The 15,918-nt window shown below is 35.3% G+C and overlaps 1 protein-coding gene across 1 annotated transcript in view; it reads right to left on the bottom strand.

The window, feature by feature from the left end:
* Nucleotides 1-380: 380 nt before the first annotated feature.
* Nucleotides 381-15,918, bottom strand: part of LOC108906541 (spondin-2) — a 121,682-nt gene continuing 106,144 nt past the window's right edge. Inside the window, exons 2-7 of the mRNA XM_018709850.1 lie at nucleotides 12,213-12,424; nucleotides 7,551-7,655; nucleotides 7,299-7,478; nucleotides 5,390-5,667; nucleotides 4,964-5,136; nucleotides 381-2,858 (exon numbers count right to left, since the gene is read on the bottom strand). Coding sequence (XP_018565366.1) covers nucleotides 2,662-2,858; nucleotides 4,964-5,136; nucleotides 5,390-5,667; nucleotides 7,299-7,478; nucleotides 7,551-7,655; nucleotides 12,213-12,424 — 1,145 coding nt within the window. The 3' untranslated portion in view covers nucleotides 381-2,661. The remainder of the gene's footprint in view (nucleotides 2,859-4,963; nucleotides 5,137-5,389; nucleotides 5,668-7,298; nucleotides 7,479-7,550; nucleotides 7,656-12,212; nucleotides 12,425-15,918) is intronic.

Consider the following 15,918-nt stretch of genomic DNA (forward strand, 5'->3'; position numbering starts at 1 on the left):
TCGTTACTAAACTGCATCAATGTTAGCGAGTTGTGGCGCCAGAATTGATCCTTGAGGTGCTTAGATAAAATTATGTTTTTGCAACCGTAGCAAATTATTCTCTTTTTGGATACAGTCTGACGGGATCATTGTTTTTAATGAATTTTAAAAAATTTTAATACTGATTAACCACAATTGTCGATAGATCAACAATATGGTGGTGTTCCTTCAAACTGTGAATAATTATTCTGTAGAACTACTTATGGTATTATTGGAACATGTAAAAATTTCAGTTTTGACCTAAAAACTCTCTTAGAAACATTTGGTGAGCTGTCGCGAGCGTTCGCGGTGGAGGGGAGGGGCCTTTAGTAAAACGCGCACTATCTAAATATAACGTTTATTGGTTTACTGAATACATATGAGCCAGACAAATATTCAACTAAAAAATCATATATTAGTACAATTATACATACATATACAACTTAGACTTTTAATATAAAATTATTCTATATGTATACATATCTATTTATATACGTAGAAGTCGTTTTGGTTTACACTGAGCGTAACATCTCGAAATACAACCATGTTATGATTCATATGAACAGAAACGAAAATGATCAAGGGAGAAGTTTTTATTTTAAGTATATTTCTTTTTATAATAAAGTTCTCATAGAAATTCTCATTGACATTGTGCTACACCTATATTATTTGTACCTATATATATTTACAAAAACTCTTTCCGTAGCGCATGTCTCTCTATCAGACAGACATACAGATTTAACACATATATTTTTTTAAGGGATTGCTAGAGAGAAAGGCGCCACACGATATAATTCAGTGAACAGCGAGCCAAAAACTTATTTAAAACAATTTTTTCGAAACAAAATATTTTTTTATGAATCGCTCGTTTTGGCTCACCTTGTATATATTATTTCTTAGTAATTAGTAATTTTTATCACACACAATAATGCAAGAATAAAATGTGTTATCTTTTTTTTCAGTTTTATATTATCCTAAAATCGACAATTTGTTATAAATACATTTTAAAAAAATTCGAATTTTGCAAGGACGTTTTGCCTGGAATATCGGAACTACGGCACAGTTTACGGCATCGAAATGCCTCGAGTGCCACAAAAAGCACTTTGAGTCTCAACCTTGCGACATTTGTTGCGAGAGTATTTGCAAAAATAAAATAACAAGCGTTGTGACAAGGACAAACCTTTGAAGCGTAAGGAATTGGATTGTAGCTTTAAATAGTGTTAGATTCTGACTAAAAATTATTGTAACAGTTACGAAAATTTCATCACTTTTACAAAAGGGCGCATACAAAAAACATATTCTGCCTGAGAGATTTGATTGGGGGAATATTCCCGGGTCTAGTCTTAGATAATGTCAAATTATTACAAAAAAATGGCCAAATATTTATTGTAACAACTGTCGAAAGTTGGTAACTCATACAAAGTTAGTAGTTTGAAGCCTGAAAGATTGAATTCGGAAAATATTTCAATGTCTACTTTTCGATTAGTAGTAGTATTAGATTGTCATTAACAATGTTGATACAATTATTGTAACAACTGTCAAAAATGAAAAATAATTTAGGTGATTGTAGGTCATATAAAATGTGGCACAATCTTCACCTTAATCTGCGCCTCCACCTTCGACAAACTTGCGACATTTATTGCGAGAGATATGTCGGGATTTGCATTTATAAAAAACAATTTGCGACAAGAGTAAACGTTTTAAATTTTAAGGGATTAGATTGTAGTTTTAAATTTTTAAATTTTGACAAAAAATTAGAAAAAAATTATTGTAACTGTTGTGAAATTTTACAGCTTTTACAAACGGGCGCATACGAGAAATATTTCATGTAAAATATTCCAAAGTCTAGTCTCAGACAGCGTCGGGTTACTGCTAAAAATGGGAAAAAATTATTGTAACAACTGTCAAAAGTTAACAGATCTCACAATAAGACACATTAAAAATATTTGACACTTACGAGAATGGATTTGGGAAATATTTCGTCTAGAGTTAGATAATGTAAAATTTTCAGTAATACTCTGAAAAAAATTATTGTAACAAATATTACAAGCACCTGTATGAGATACAAAGTCAATAATTTGGCCAATAATATTATTGTTCTCGCAACAATTAATCATCATCTATTTATTTCATTAATATAAATATATGTTTACGACTTTTTCAGGGAACATTTTTTTAAACAAGTATTATTTTTAAATTAATTGACAAAAAAGTGAACTAGCCAGACTTTGATGTGTTCAAGCCTCCGTATAAGTATATTGAGAGTTACTTTGTAGCTAGCAGCGTGCGCGTTAATCTCCAAGGTTACCGGACCAAGGTCTGAACCTTGCGGCACCCCGGGTTTCGATGCTCGTAAACCGTCCCTAGCTCCGCGTCACCTTACGAAAATCTTTGGGCAGTACTAGTGAAATTCAGAAGGATGTTCGGCTGTTTCTAAAAAATCGATTGTCTCTTCTTACAAAATAATTATTATCGTTTAAAAATACTTATAAAATTGATGTGTATTTTAGTACAGACGTCGTTTTGGGTACGGCTCCGCGTCATCCTAGGTCACTTGTCAGTTTGCGCGACACAAGGCAGGAGGTCCTGTCAGTCAGCGGGCGGGTCCTTTCGGGCCCGTTTTACGTGAGGAACACACCGGGATTACCAGTTGAAGTACTCCTTGTTGCAGGACCTCGCCGAGCCGCACCACTTCGTCTCCACCAGCGGGGGGCACAGGCGGCCCCCCCTCCTCGCGTGCTTCAGCACCTCCCTGCGCCTCTGCATCTCGCCTATGCCGCAGGACTTGCTGCACTCGCTCCACTCCGACCACTCCGTCACCCGGCAGTCGCGGGGGGGCCCTGCGAACGGAAAAGAAACTGATAATAATGCGCCGCACCCTCCACCACACAATACATTTGTTTGTCGTGTGGGGAATACAGAAAATTGTCTAGGTACTTGCAGGATATCAAGAAACCAATATGCTGGCGACCTTGGATTTGAGCTTGACCTTAAACGTCAAGGTCAAACCAAGGTCACCTTGAAACTATTAAATGGAACACCCTGTTTCGTACACCGGCATCGATAGAGCGCCAAATTTTACGTTATTTGGAAGTTAAAACAATTTTAGTTAATTTTCTAATGGCCAAACATAACTATGCAGTGTTGCCAAATTGCGGACTCTTTCTCTAATTCTATGGATTTTTTTAAGTCAATCAAGCCGAGTATGTATCCCATTTTATCAAAATAACAGTTACGTTATTTCAGGGTTTCACTTATTGAGGAATTAAGACCATTTTTAGCAAATACTCGTATTGCAATTTTGTTGTTTTTTGAAGACGCTTTTGTGTCGACATTTTTAATAATAATTATGCAAAATTATTATAAACAAGAGTCAGTATTAGACAAAAACACACATAACTGACAGATGTCTTTTAGGTTATGAAACATGAAATAAATGCAAACTCGTAAATAACGGGTAAGTACGACATAAAATAGTTTGTAACACGTTATCTTAAATTATAACAGAGTTTCTTAAATTCAAGGAATTTGGTGTTGCTATAGTTTAACATACGTGTTATTTGTGTAATGAAAATGAACGGCTTGTTAAATTTACATTTACTTGCCGATTTTATAAACGCACATCGAAGGTAAGTTGTAAAATTTAAGTAACTTGGGTAAGTATTTACCCTAAAATTATTGTTAGGTTAAATCAAACGAAGAAGGATGTAACAAGGAACTCTCCGATTTCCAATATTTTTACATATGTTGTAGTCCCGGTTGTAGTACATAAAAAATTAAATGACATATCTTTTTTTATCGGCGAAAAAATATATTTAGGGGGTGAAATACATCCTCAATGTTCGCCCCCCCAAAACGGTTTTTTCTAAATATCTGGGGTTCTAATCAATATTTTGGAATGAAAAGGAAAATGGAAATTGTTTCTTATAAAAAAACAAATGTTTCACATTAGATTCCGTGTTTGGACCCTTATTTTTTATTTCAGAAAAACTATATTTTTCAAACATTTTTTATATAAAAAAAATTCATATTTGGTAAAAAAATAAAAAATTATTTATATAAACAAATTGACAAAATTAAGTTCTCTTTTTAGGGGGTGAACAACCCTCTAGTGTGTTAAAAATGTCTGTACGATTACAATTAACATTGCAAAATAAAAAGTTTTTACTTTTTCTCTAATCATACGAATAATTTGTTCTATTAGCCGCAAACAGATTTAAACGGATGCAAACTACCCCTCATGTTCACCCCCAAAAACAGTATTTCTGTGACATCTCAATATTTTGAAATGAAATAAAATGGAAATTACTTCTTTTAAAACAATAAAATGTTTCACGAGTGATTCCGTGTTTGGGGGTTGCAACCCTTATTTTTTATTTCAGGAAAACTGAGTATATTTTCAAACATTTTTTATATATAAAAAATTCATATTGATTCAAAATATTAAAAGTATGATTTATGTAAACAAATTGACAAAAATAATTTCTCATTTTAGGGGGCGAACAACCCTCTAGTAATCCCCTAGTATGCGAAAAATGTCTTTACTTTTTCTCTAATCATACGAATAATTAGTTTTATTAGCCGCAAACAGATTTAAACGGATGCAAACTACCCAAAAATATTTCATAAATTAAAAAAAAAATTAATACAACCTAAAAAGTGGCAATAAAATATTTTCAGATTTTGTGAAAAAAAATTTATCAAATGAATTCAAAACTGAAGCGCCCTTATGAACCATTACAAGAATTCGTATCCACAGACATCAGAAAATGAAAAAGGACACTTGCTAGCGTCCTTCTTCCTATATTCTTTTATCCTGGCCTATCGATTTCCTTTTTCCGATAGCCCCCTGGGAAAAATTATTGACATCGCCGGTACGAAACTAATTTTTCCCGGGGTCCGGGGGAAGGCGATAAAAACCGTAGGAATAAAATATAATCCTTACGTATTTTCCTGGGACCGTTCTTCTTGGCTTTGCGGTATTTTTTGTGCTTATTGTGGTCTTTGTGGGCCAGATACGAGTCAGCGATGCTGTTCAGGATGGCGTCCTTGTCCCCTCGGGGAACCACTGCGGGGATGGAGGCGGATGTGACCGCCGATGGGTCCTCCCTGGGGTTGCTGCAACGACATAACGGTAGTTAAAGGTTCTGGGGACGATTTCGCCGGATTCGGCTCGAGATAACGAAAGGCAGGCGGGGGAATAACTGGTTTTACACGTGTGTAACAAAAGTCAAGCTGATTTAAAATTGTTTTGTTGAATCAAACCACAATTTTGACTACTACTGATTGTCACGGATAATGCGCCTTACCACAATCAACGAATATAAAAATTACCAAATATAGAAACATCCATTACAGAAGATTCACTTACATGGTGTTTGACATCCTATCTTCAGGCATGTAGAAGGACTTGAGAGTGGTTGAATAAGGCGTGGACAGAGGGTACTGCTTCAGGGGTCTCGGACGAGGCCTGATCTTGTTCTGATGGACCTCCTGTTCCTCGCGTTCTTCTTCGATGGCAGTCTCGATGTCGCTGTTGCCGTTGAGCACGTTGATGCTGTTCTGGGTCAGGTGTTCCATTTTCAGCACCTCGTATCGACGATCGTCCTCGGCGTGGTGGAAGACCTCGCTCAGTTCGTACTCTTTCACCTAGAGAGAGAAGCTTTATAACTTTTTAACGAACAGTTTTCGTAGTATATAGTCCTTAACGATTTATTTCCGTGTGGCGAGTAGGGTTACTGAGAAAAAGTGAATTCGGTTGGCATCAAAAAATGCGTCAATAAATATTCATCTCATACAGGGTGTCTCACGTTGACGGCCCGTTAGAATTATTTCAGAGACTACTTCGTTTTGAATTTTGCAAATTTAGGATACCGGGTTTTCGGACATGACAATGCCCTTCTCAACTAAAATAATGGCGTCCACGTACCACTTCCGGTTATACCGGAAGTCGCCATCAACTTGCTTATTTTAATTGCAACACCCTATATATTATTGCAATTTTGGATTCTACGTGTTATTTTAGGTGGACTTTTATAAAGTTTCCCTATTCCTAAAATTAACCGTTTTTGAGATATTAATTTTTTTTTCAAAAAAATGGAGAGAAATAGTGGCTAGCTTCAAACCATGTGTATTTTATATAAGAAAGATAAAACTACAATATTTATAGGGGGAATAGCTAGACCCATCCATACTCTCCCATCCATACTCTCAAAATGGCTTAATTGCATACAGGGTGCTATAGACTGTTTGGAAATGAAAGAGAGTAATAAAACCCCGAGGTAAGAACCGGCCATGGGCATGGTAATATTTCGTTTCAGGTAATTATCGGGTAACACTAATGCTAACAAAAATGACAGGGATTGGACAATCGACTATCTACAGACTTTTAAAGGAAACAAAAGATGATACTGTAAATCCCCCAAAATCCCCCCAATTTAGTAGAAAAACCATAATATAAAAATATTGAATATAAGCACCAGTACTACATTTATTTGCGATTTGCATACATAATAAGCTTTTATTACTCTCTTTCATTTCTAAACAGACTATAGAAATTTAATGCCAAGTTTAGTTAACTTCAAACCTTCATAGCCAAAATTTAAGAAGGGTAGTAACAGTATAAGTTTATTTTGCTTTAACTTTTCTTTGTCTAGAAGCAAAATGTTATTTTTTTCTGAAATAATTGATATTTCATATACATTATAAACAATATAGCGCCTAGAACTGCCCCTTGAGGTGCGCCTTTCCTAAATCCAAACTGGGAGCTAGATATTGCGTTATATTTATCTAAAAAATCATACAGTCCTTGATTTCAACTTTTCCTCGAACTATTTCCATTTTCCCCCGTTTTCTTTTGCGAATTGCTAAACCTCTTTGAGGTTAATCCTTTTCAATAATAAATTATTTGCCGTTCTCCCGTCGAGTTTGTGAAAGAGTTGACTGTAACAAAATACAATGCCACCGAAATCTCTGCTTTCCCACTAAGCAATAAGGAGAGAGGAAATCCGTGTTTTCCACGCACACAAAACACCAGTCATTATTTACCAATCACCCCCTATTATAAAGACCGCGCGGGGCTGGTTTGCGCCCAGAAAATGCCTTCGGAAAGGGGAAATCCCGTAGGGGAGACTTTCTTTTATTTAATGAACTGAGGTTCGTAAAAGAGGTTTTTAGATAAATTGAACATTATCGCAAAAGAAAATCGACATTTCGCAAATTGCATAATAATTTCTTAAAAAAAAAATAATAATGTAAGGGAGTTACATCCAGTGACTTGCCTTGATGAACTGGAAAGTACCGATGGGAGGCAGGCGTTTCAGGTAGGGGTAGAAGAATGATCCGGCGGGGTGAGCGGGGTAATGCGCCGTGATCCGGTATGCCTCCCCCTGGGGGTCGGTGGGCCAGTTGGGGGCTGTAAAGGTGAAACCGTTGTCTGTACCTGCGTCAATTGGATCCACCTAATGAAAAAAACAACTTAGTAAAAAGTAAAAAACCGTATTGCTCATTATCGGTCAGTTGGCTGTACCCACCTCGATGGTGATGCTGTCTATCCAGTTCCCGTTGACGCAGAGGTCGAAGCTGTCGATGCCGATGAACCAGTCGGGAGAGGGGACGATGCGGGATATCAGCGACACCTAAAATAATTGCCCATTAATTAATTTTCATCAAGCTAATTGGCTTCATTAGGGAGCGAAGATACACGCCGCCCATCAGCTCATAATTGCCCGGCAATCCAAGGTGGCGGATCAAGGGAATTGGCCCCATTAAGGCTAATGAGGGACAACCAATAACAAAGATATGGAGGGCGATACGAAAGACAGTTTCCCGGGTAAAAAATTGAAATTTTCCTAAAGGGAATTACTCGTATGTTCTTATTTTTCACATTTCATTATTAGTTCAGTCGAATTAGATCATAAAACCTGAAATCTTGAAAAAATTGTTCATGCAGAATGATAATATCAAAAAAGTAACTCAGAAGACAAAATGTTGCCAAATAAGTGGCAAATTTACGGGATTTTTGAACCGATTTGAAACGTTCAAGTAAAAAATCTCGCGTGCGACGAGGGCAACGTTCACGCGCATGCGCGGGCCTGGCGCTCCTTCTCCCGAGTGCAGACCGTTCATTAACGTTAACTTTTACTGCTCATAACGCGTTTATTACATGAACTATCAATGTAAAACTTTCTGAGAATAAAAGTTTAACCCTTTCTTTAATCGTCTCTAATATCCCGGTCCGATACATCCAATAGTTAATTAACAATTAACTTTATAAAAAAAGAGGCGTGGGTGCTTTCCCTTTTTTCAAATTACCGTATAAATAAGCTCCATTTATTATTGAATGCAAAAAGAGCGAATTCCCAAGCGGCTTTTTGTTTATAACGCTATTTTGCACGTCCTACCTTGTTGGTTGTAATGGGCTACTTAATTTCAACTTTGCAATACTTCTATTAATAATTTTTTCACATTCAAACTCTAATTTGACTGGAGTATATGTGAAAGTACAGTTCTGGTAATAAAACAGTATAAAACATGCTTTAAACAAAAGTTTACAATACAGTGTCGTCTAGATATAGTTTAAAATACGTACAAATCTAGCATTTCTTTATAAAGTTAGGTTAGATTAGGTTGTTTTTTTTTATAATGTCATTAATTTCCTACGTTGATTAAAAAATAATTTATTGAGTAAATAAGTATAACAGTTAAATTAATTCAACATTTTTTTCCCTTTCACTAAGTATGTCATTCTGCAGCGCCTAAAAATAAATTTGCAGAACTTAGTAACCTTATTTTAGAGGAGACGGATAAACGAGAGACAAGGTAAAATTCAATATTGTATCAAGAAACCCAGAAATTTCTAAAGATATTAGCAAAATTTGTGTAACAAAAAGAGAAAAAAATCTTTTTATTTTTTAGTATTCTACATGTATAAATATAGGTACGGTGCGTTATTCTGAAACAACCTGTATCAGCAAAATCTTAGACCGAAAAATCGAGAGTTATTAATGATGTTATCAATTAAGCTAATTGAATTTATTAAAGGCAGATGACAAGTGACGCGTTCAATTAAAGTAATTGCCCAACGATTCAAGGTATTAGTTCATTAGAGACTAATGGTTGGTCGTTAGAAATAAATTACTGTGTTTTGGGGCAGTTAGGTTATCGAAAAAAGTTCGATTTTTGTATTGATCTTAACGTCAGCTGAAAGCATACGGTATCAGAGTTAAATAAAATCATATTCAAGTTGTCCCAATATATTTTTACTGATAAATATAAAAAAACACAGTTTTGTATGTATTTGCAACTGAATCATATAAAATAACGTTATATCTTCGGCAATGCTGATGTTCTAGTTAAGCTTTGTATATAAAAATAATTTCAAATATATCCTACGACTAATAAACTTGGAAAAATCCACTTTTTTAGGTACATGTAAACCACATTCACTACAATTGAAATATGTTGCGCATTTTTACAGTAAATTGCGTACAACGGAAAACAGTCAAGCCAATTTTCATCCGATGCCCAAACGAACAAAAAAAATTCATCCCAGGTGTGTTACGCGATATTTACTTTTTGTAACTGAACAAAACCGGAAGCTCGTTCAATTGTTTCACGAGATAATTAAATGTAACAGCCGAAACCGATGGTACGAATTTTTAAAATGCGATTTTTAATGAAGGAATTTAATTCGTTGTCACAAAATAGGTCTGTGTTTGATGTTTTGCGTAATTACGGTGAAAAGTTATCACATTTAAAATAAAAACGCTCATGTAGCGCCACCTTAAGATTCTCTGACATCCACGGGCTTCGCGATAGCGCCGAAGGGCGTTGTTTTCGATCCTCCAGATCAAGCGACCACTACGGGTCATCTCCGCTGCCTCCAAGGGGGGCAACGATCCGCTAATGGCCTCGCGACCGGCCATCTACGATCCGACACGCGCCCGCGACGACGCTAGCTACTTAAGAGTGTTTTATGGCGACGCGGTCGACCGGTAAGGAGCGCGTTAGAGGAACGCGATGGAATTACGGCTAACGATGGCAGATTAAGGACAGGGGCTTCCTGAAAGGAAGTCTATTTACTGGACGCGGCCCCGTTGATAAGACAGTCGCACTAAATCGACTCGAAGGCAGGCCGGGTACGTCGAGGAGTTGAGCGACACCGAAGGAGATTTATTCCGACTGGTCTGTTCGGAGGTTTTCGTTGCCGCGCGCTTTTGAAACATCCCGCTGTCGTGGAGGATAGTGGGGGATTTGTACGAAACATTTCTGTCTGTTATTCCACACAAACTGGAATTTTTATATAAAAACTTTACAACGAATCGGTTTTCCCGGTGTACGTTTACTTTCCTGTCGCGTCCTTGTATGGGGTCCGATGTCAAAGAAATCAATCGAATGAAAACGAAATATTATAAAACGAGAAATGTGTCGGTGCTCCGCCTTGAAGGGAAATCGTCGGGTATTAGGAAAATAAATATCAAAGAACATGGGGGATATATTAGGAATTGCCTTTGACGTGAGATACCGGAGTATCGGAGAATTATCTTCTTATATATGTGTACAAGTTGCAGATATCGTTTGGGCACGTATGGAAGGACGTAGGGGTGTCGAAATTTTATTGTTGCGGTGTCCCGAAATGGCGGAATGTCGCCGTAATCTCAAACATAGGATTTTTAAACCCCATTGAAGTTATTAAACAGAATGATCAACTTTACTAGTAGGCTCAGTGCACGGCAGAGTCTAACAGAGCCGGCGTGGGGATCGGTGGCCTTCACAGCTGACTCGCGTTTTGGTTCAGTTATTTACGGAACTTTGCGGTAGTAGATACCTTTCTTTTTTACGTCTTCTGTAAATTGTATTATTTCAAATGTGATTTGACAGTGATCTCGAAAGTTACAGGGACATGAAGGAAATGATCTGTTTTGTACTGTGTGAACACAGTACAAACTCTTGTTACAAAACTAAAGTGACAAGACATTTGAAGAGCCATACTTAAAAAATGAAGATAGATTTGACTAAACCAGAGTGCATCAGTCTTGACTGATTTTGATGAGGAAACTGTATGTTTATTTACGTTTCTGCGAGGACAAATTGTTGGTGTTGACTGGACAATGGTGTTATAATTACTAAAACTAACAAGTACCGTTCTTTCAGTGTAGCGAAAAATGAGGCTTCCGCCCAATCGATTCTCTGGAAATTAAAGACCGCGCGTTATTTATGTCGGGATCGAATTAAATAAAGTTTACGCCAAAGAAATGTTGAATTGCAGTCGAACATGCAACGGGACGAAAACAGAGTAATTTTCCTGGAACTGTATTTTCCGTTTGCGATCACGCACTTGTGAAATTATAGATAAAGCTTGTGTCGGCGTCGACGGTGGTCGATGTCGGCTATCTCGCACTTTAGTAATATGCTCATGAAGTATGGTCAAGAAACGTGCATTGGTAATTAATTAAATTCGAATATTGAATCGACTGTAGATAGCCAAATATTTGTAAACAATTTATTTATTTTTTTCTCAAGAGAAAAACTGTCGTTTAAAAAAATGAAAACCTTTTGGTATATGTATATTCTTATAATTTCCACTCCGTGTATTTACGTTTTTGACGCACTGTTTATTCCAGATCTAAGTGTGAATGAAACTTATAAAATACACAAGAATATTTGCACCTTTTCTTGAAATACGAGGAAAATTTATTAACTGTTGTGTCTGCACAATACTTCATGACATTCACTTGTGTATTGGGCCCACAATAACACCTACACTCACTTTAAGGTGCCGTGATAAGTTGAATTAGAAGATTTATTATGTATGACCTAATAAATATTTAATATTCGTACATCGAATTTCATCCACTTTCCAGAATTGGATAACCTTTTCATATTTTCCCATCGATTGGACCGACATATCTCTAAGGGGTGTTCCTTGATCAAAACTAACACAAATAAACATGAAGAAGTGGGTTAATATTAAATAATAGCGGTCCCAGTACTGAACCTTGAGGTACCCCCACCCCCCCTCCCAGATAAAATCTCTAGTTTTTTTTTTCAACTAAAATTTGCAAGCTACCAGAAAGACATGAATTTTATAAGAATTTAATATACAGTTTGTTCACGTCAAGTGGACACACTTCTATTTTTTTCGTGTTCAAAACGTTTTTTTCTGACAAAATACTGACGATATTCCTACTCACCCTAGAATGGTTGCCGTCGACGAAAAATTCGGCCTCCGTCCTTCCCACCCCCGATATGATGGGGGGTGCGTTGAACTCGTCGTAGATGCCCCCTTCCCCTTGGCTTTGCTCCTCCAGGAGGTCGGACCTTCCGGTCTCCGCGAAGGATTTCACTCCTGCCGAGGACTTCTGGCCCAGACGGAACAGGGTGAAGGATTTGTCGTGGCTACGACCTGAAAAAAAAAAGATAAAAAAAATGAATTCGAGCTCACTTTAATTTTGCGTTAAAGTACAGGGTGAGTCAGTTTTTTGTGGTAGGATTTTAACAGTTGATAAGAGATTCATTTCTTAATAAGAAAAGTTCCTATAAACGTAGGTCTTAGAATGCTTCGTTTGTGAGATATAGGGTGTTGAAAACAAACTTTTTTTAAGAATTTTTCTTAATATCTCTAAAAGACCAACAGATATTAAACTGAAATTTGGCATGAAAAAACAAACACAGAACTTAAAAAAAGAACTAATTTACACAATGTTTGCATTTTTATGTCAACGTTATCACATTTAATCGTTTTTGTCGATTTTCAGGGTACATCATTATTTTTCTTATTACAAATAATGTATTACCAATATCGTTGGAACAGTTTCATGCCTAATGAATTTAACAAAAAACAGTTCATTTCATAAAAAATTGAAAGAGAGCTGTTTTGTTCAGAATTGATTAAAAAATTTAGAAATGATGATATTTTCCAGAAAAATCCACGGGCATACGAATTGTTTTTTTAAAGGAGGCAGTAACCCACCTCAGGCACGTCACTGGTGTGTGAAATGGATAACAGATATCTTTGTTTTATTCACCATAACTAATGTGTTAAGAATACCAAATTTCAGTTCAATATATATTGGTCTTTTAAAGATATTAAGAAAAATTCTTAAAAAAAGTATGTTTCCAACACCCTATATCTCACAAACGAAGCGTTCTAAGAGCTACGTTTATATTCTTATTAAAAAATTATTCTCTATCAATTGTTAAAATCCTACTACAAAAAACTGACTCACCCTGTATATTAGATCAGAGCGGATCTGTTTTGAGGTGGATGTGAGAGGGGGCAAGCAAATTTTTTCTAGATTACCTTCAGTACAATTCACATAATAAAGGTGTAGGTCCCTAGATCTGGACGAGGTTCGGAACATTTTCAAAATTGCTAAAAAATTTTAAAAAAGTACCTATTTTGTCTGAGTTTTTACTTATATCTTGGAACATATGCATTTTGGAAGAATATTGAAGAGGAAAAACGTTTTAGAATTGAATTTTGCACAATATACTGTAAGTTAAAAATGTTTAAATTTATTACCGATGTTGCAAAATAGCAATAACTGATGAAAAGGCAAAAGGCAAAATAATCAAGTTTTTTTGGAAAATTTTTTAAAAATATATTAATTGCTCCGAGGGCAATTAATTTTGTTAAAAAAAAATTTAGAGTATAATAAAACAACACACCAAATTTCATTAAAATCGGTTAGATAGTTTTCGCAAAATAATTTTATGAAAAAATGTTGAAAAAAAAATTTTCGAATTTTCAAAATGTTGCACAGCCTCAAATAAAGCATCTAGATACTTGAAAATTTTTTCACATAGAAAAGACCGCTCAACCTTTCAAATGGTTTTTGAAAAATTGAAATCGGTTGATTAGGACGGCCAAAGTAAATTTTTAAAGTTAACACTCTTTTTTTATTTTTCAACAATTAGATTACATTTATTAATTTGCAATTTAGTTTTTTTTCAAAAAATTATAATTTTAAAGTACTATTTTTTCTTAATATTATCTGTATTTAACAAAAAATTAATTTCCAAATAAAAAAAAATATTTGTTTAAACAAAAATTGTTGAAATAATTGTATGTAATATGTAATAACTAAACACATTCATATTTAGAGTGTTGAAATATATACGTAAACAAATTTTTTCATTGAAAAAATGCAATAGCATAGGGTAAAATATACAGTATATTTAATGCATAAATAATAAACTTTGTTTATAACAAAATATGTGCAAATTTGACAGTTGGCATTACGATATTCGAATTCCTTGGCTCGCGAGACATCAGATTAAAAAAAAGATCGAAATTGGTCCACTACAAGCCGAAATAATATAATTTTTTTCGTACCTTCGCATTTTGAACCTCCGAATTCAGTCTCGGAGCGAAAGCCCCCTCCCCCACTTTTCGTATTTTGAGTCACTTTTCGCGCGTGCGAGCGACAGCTTTTCCGCTGATTTATCTATGTTGCCGATAACTTATGGATATGAAAATTTTTTCCAGCTTAGAACTCGGAAAAACGAAGCCACTTGATCAAAGAATATTGCTAAATTGTTTATAAATTAACGATAAATGCCGATAAACTTACCGCTTATATCTCGAGAACCAATATTCTTCCAAAATGCATAGGTTCCAAGATATAAGTAAAAAACTCAGATAAAAAAAGGTATTTTTAAAATGTTTTAAACATTTTTGCAATTTTTAAAATGTCCCGGACCTCGCCCAGATCTAGAGATCTACACTTTTATTATGCGAGTTGTAATGAAGGTATTTCAGCAAAAATTAGCTTGCCCCCTCTTATATCCAAGAAGTGGGTTATTTCGAGAGATCCACCCTTGTCTATATTTCTTTGCAATCGAATTAACTGCCAATCACGGCGCAGTAATTATTAAAAATTATGTCTAATGTGGCAGGGCTTCTTGAATCTATATCCTCTAAACTGTGGCATTATTTTTAGTTGTAATTTTAATTTTTTNGATATACAGAGTAACCTGTAAGTTTATTTTCATCAGTCCCTGCAGTGAACGATAGGCAAACACAGATTATTAATAACTTCCTTTTCACAGGTAACTTGTGTGCTCTGACTTGACAGACAAATTCAACCCTCAGATTAAGAGTTGCTGCCTTTCCAGCTATGATATTTGTTGACTTCTTACTAGTAGAGTTTTAGAGGCTGGAATAGCGTAGCAAGTTTTGGCGCCCAACGTGGGGCTCGAACCCACGACCCTGAGATTAAGAGTTGCTGCCTTTCCAGCTATGACTTCTGACTAGTACAGTTTTAGAGGCTGGAATAGCGTAGCAAAGTAAAAAACTCAGATAAAATAGGTGTTTTTTAAATTTTTTAAACATTTTTGCAATTTTTAAAATGTTCCGGATCTCGCCCAGATCTAGAGAGCTACACTTTTATTATGCGAGTTGTACTGAAGGTATTCCAGCAAAAATTAGCTTGCCCCCTCTTATATCCAAGAAGTGGATTATTTCGAGAGATCCACCCTTGTCTATATTTCTTTGCAATCGAATTAACTGCCAATCACGGCGCAGTAATTATTAAAAGTTATGTCTAATGTGGCAGGGCTTCTTGAATCTATATCCTCTAAACTGTGGCATTATTTTTAGTTGTAATTTTAATTTTTTTATTGTAATTTTTAATTTTTTATTGAAATTTTTATTATATATTTTGTAATTATGTTCTATATCTTGTCATTGGTCTATATTTTGTAGTTTGTCCTTATACATTTATTATCTGTTTTTTATTTGTGTTACATACTTTTGACAATTTTCGATACTTTGTGTGAGCAAAGTCTTATGAAATAAATATATTATTATTATTATTATTATTATTATAAAATTAAAATATTGTCATCTTCTCGAAGAATTACCTATTATTCTTGAAGAAGTTCCCATTCAAACTA

Source organism: Anoplophora glabripennis, unplaced genomic scaffold, assembly GCF_000390285.2.
Source record: "Anoplophora glabripennis isolate ALB-LARVAE unplaced genomic scaffold, Agla_2.0 scaffold116, whole genome shotgun sequence".
In the NCBI taxonomy this organism is placed as follows: domain Eukaryota; kingdom Metazoa; phylum Arthropoda; class Insecta; order Coleoptera; family Cerambycidae; genus Anoplophora; species Anoplophora glabripennis.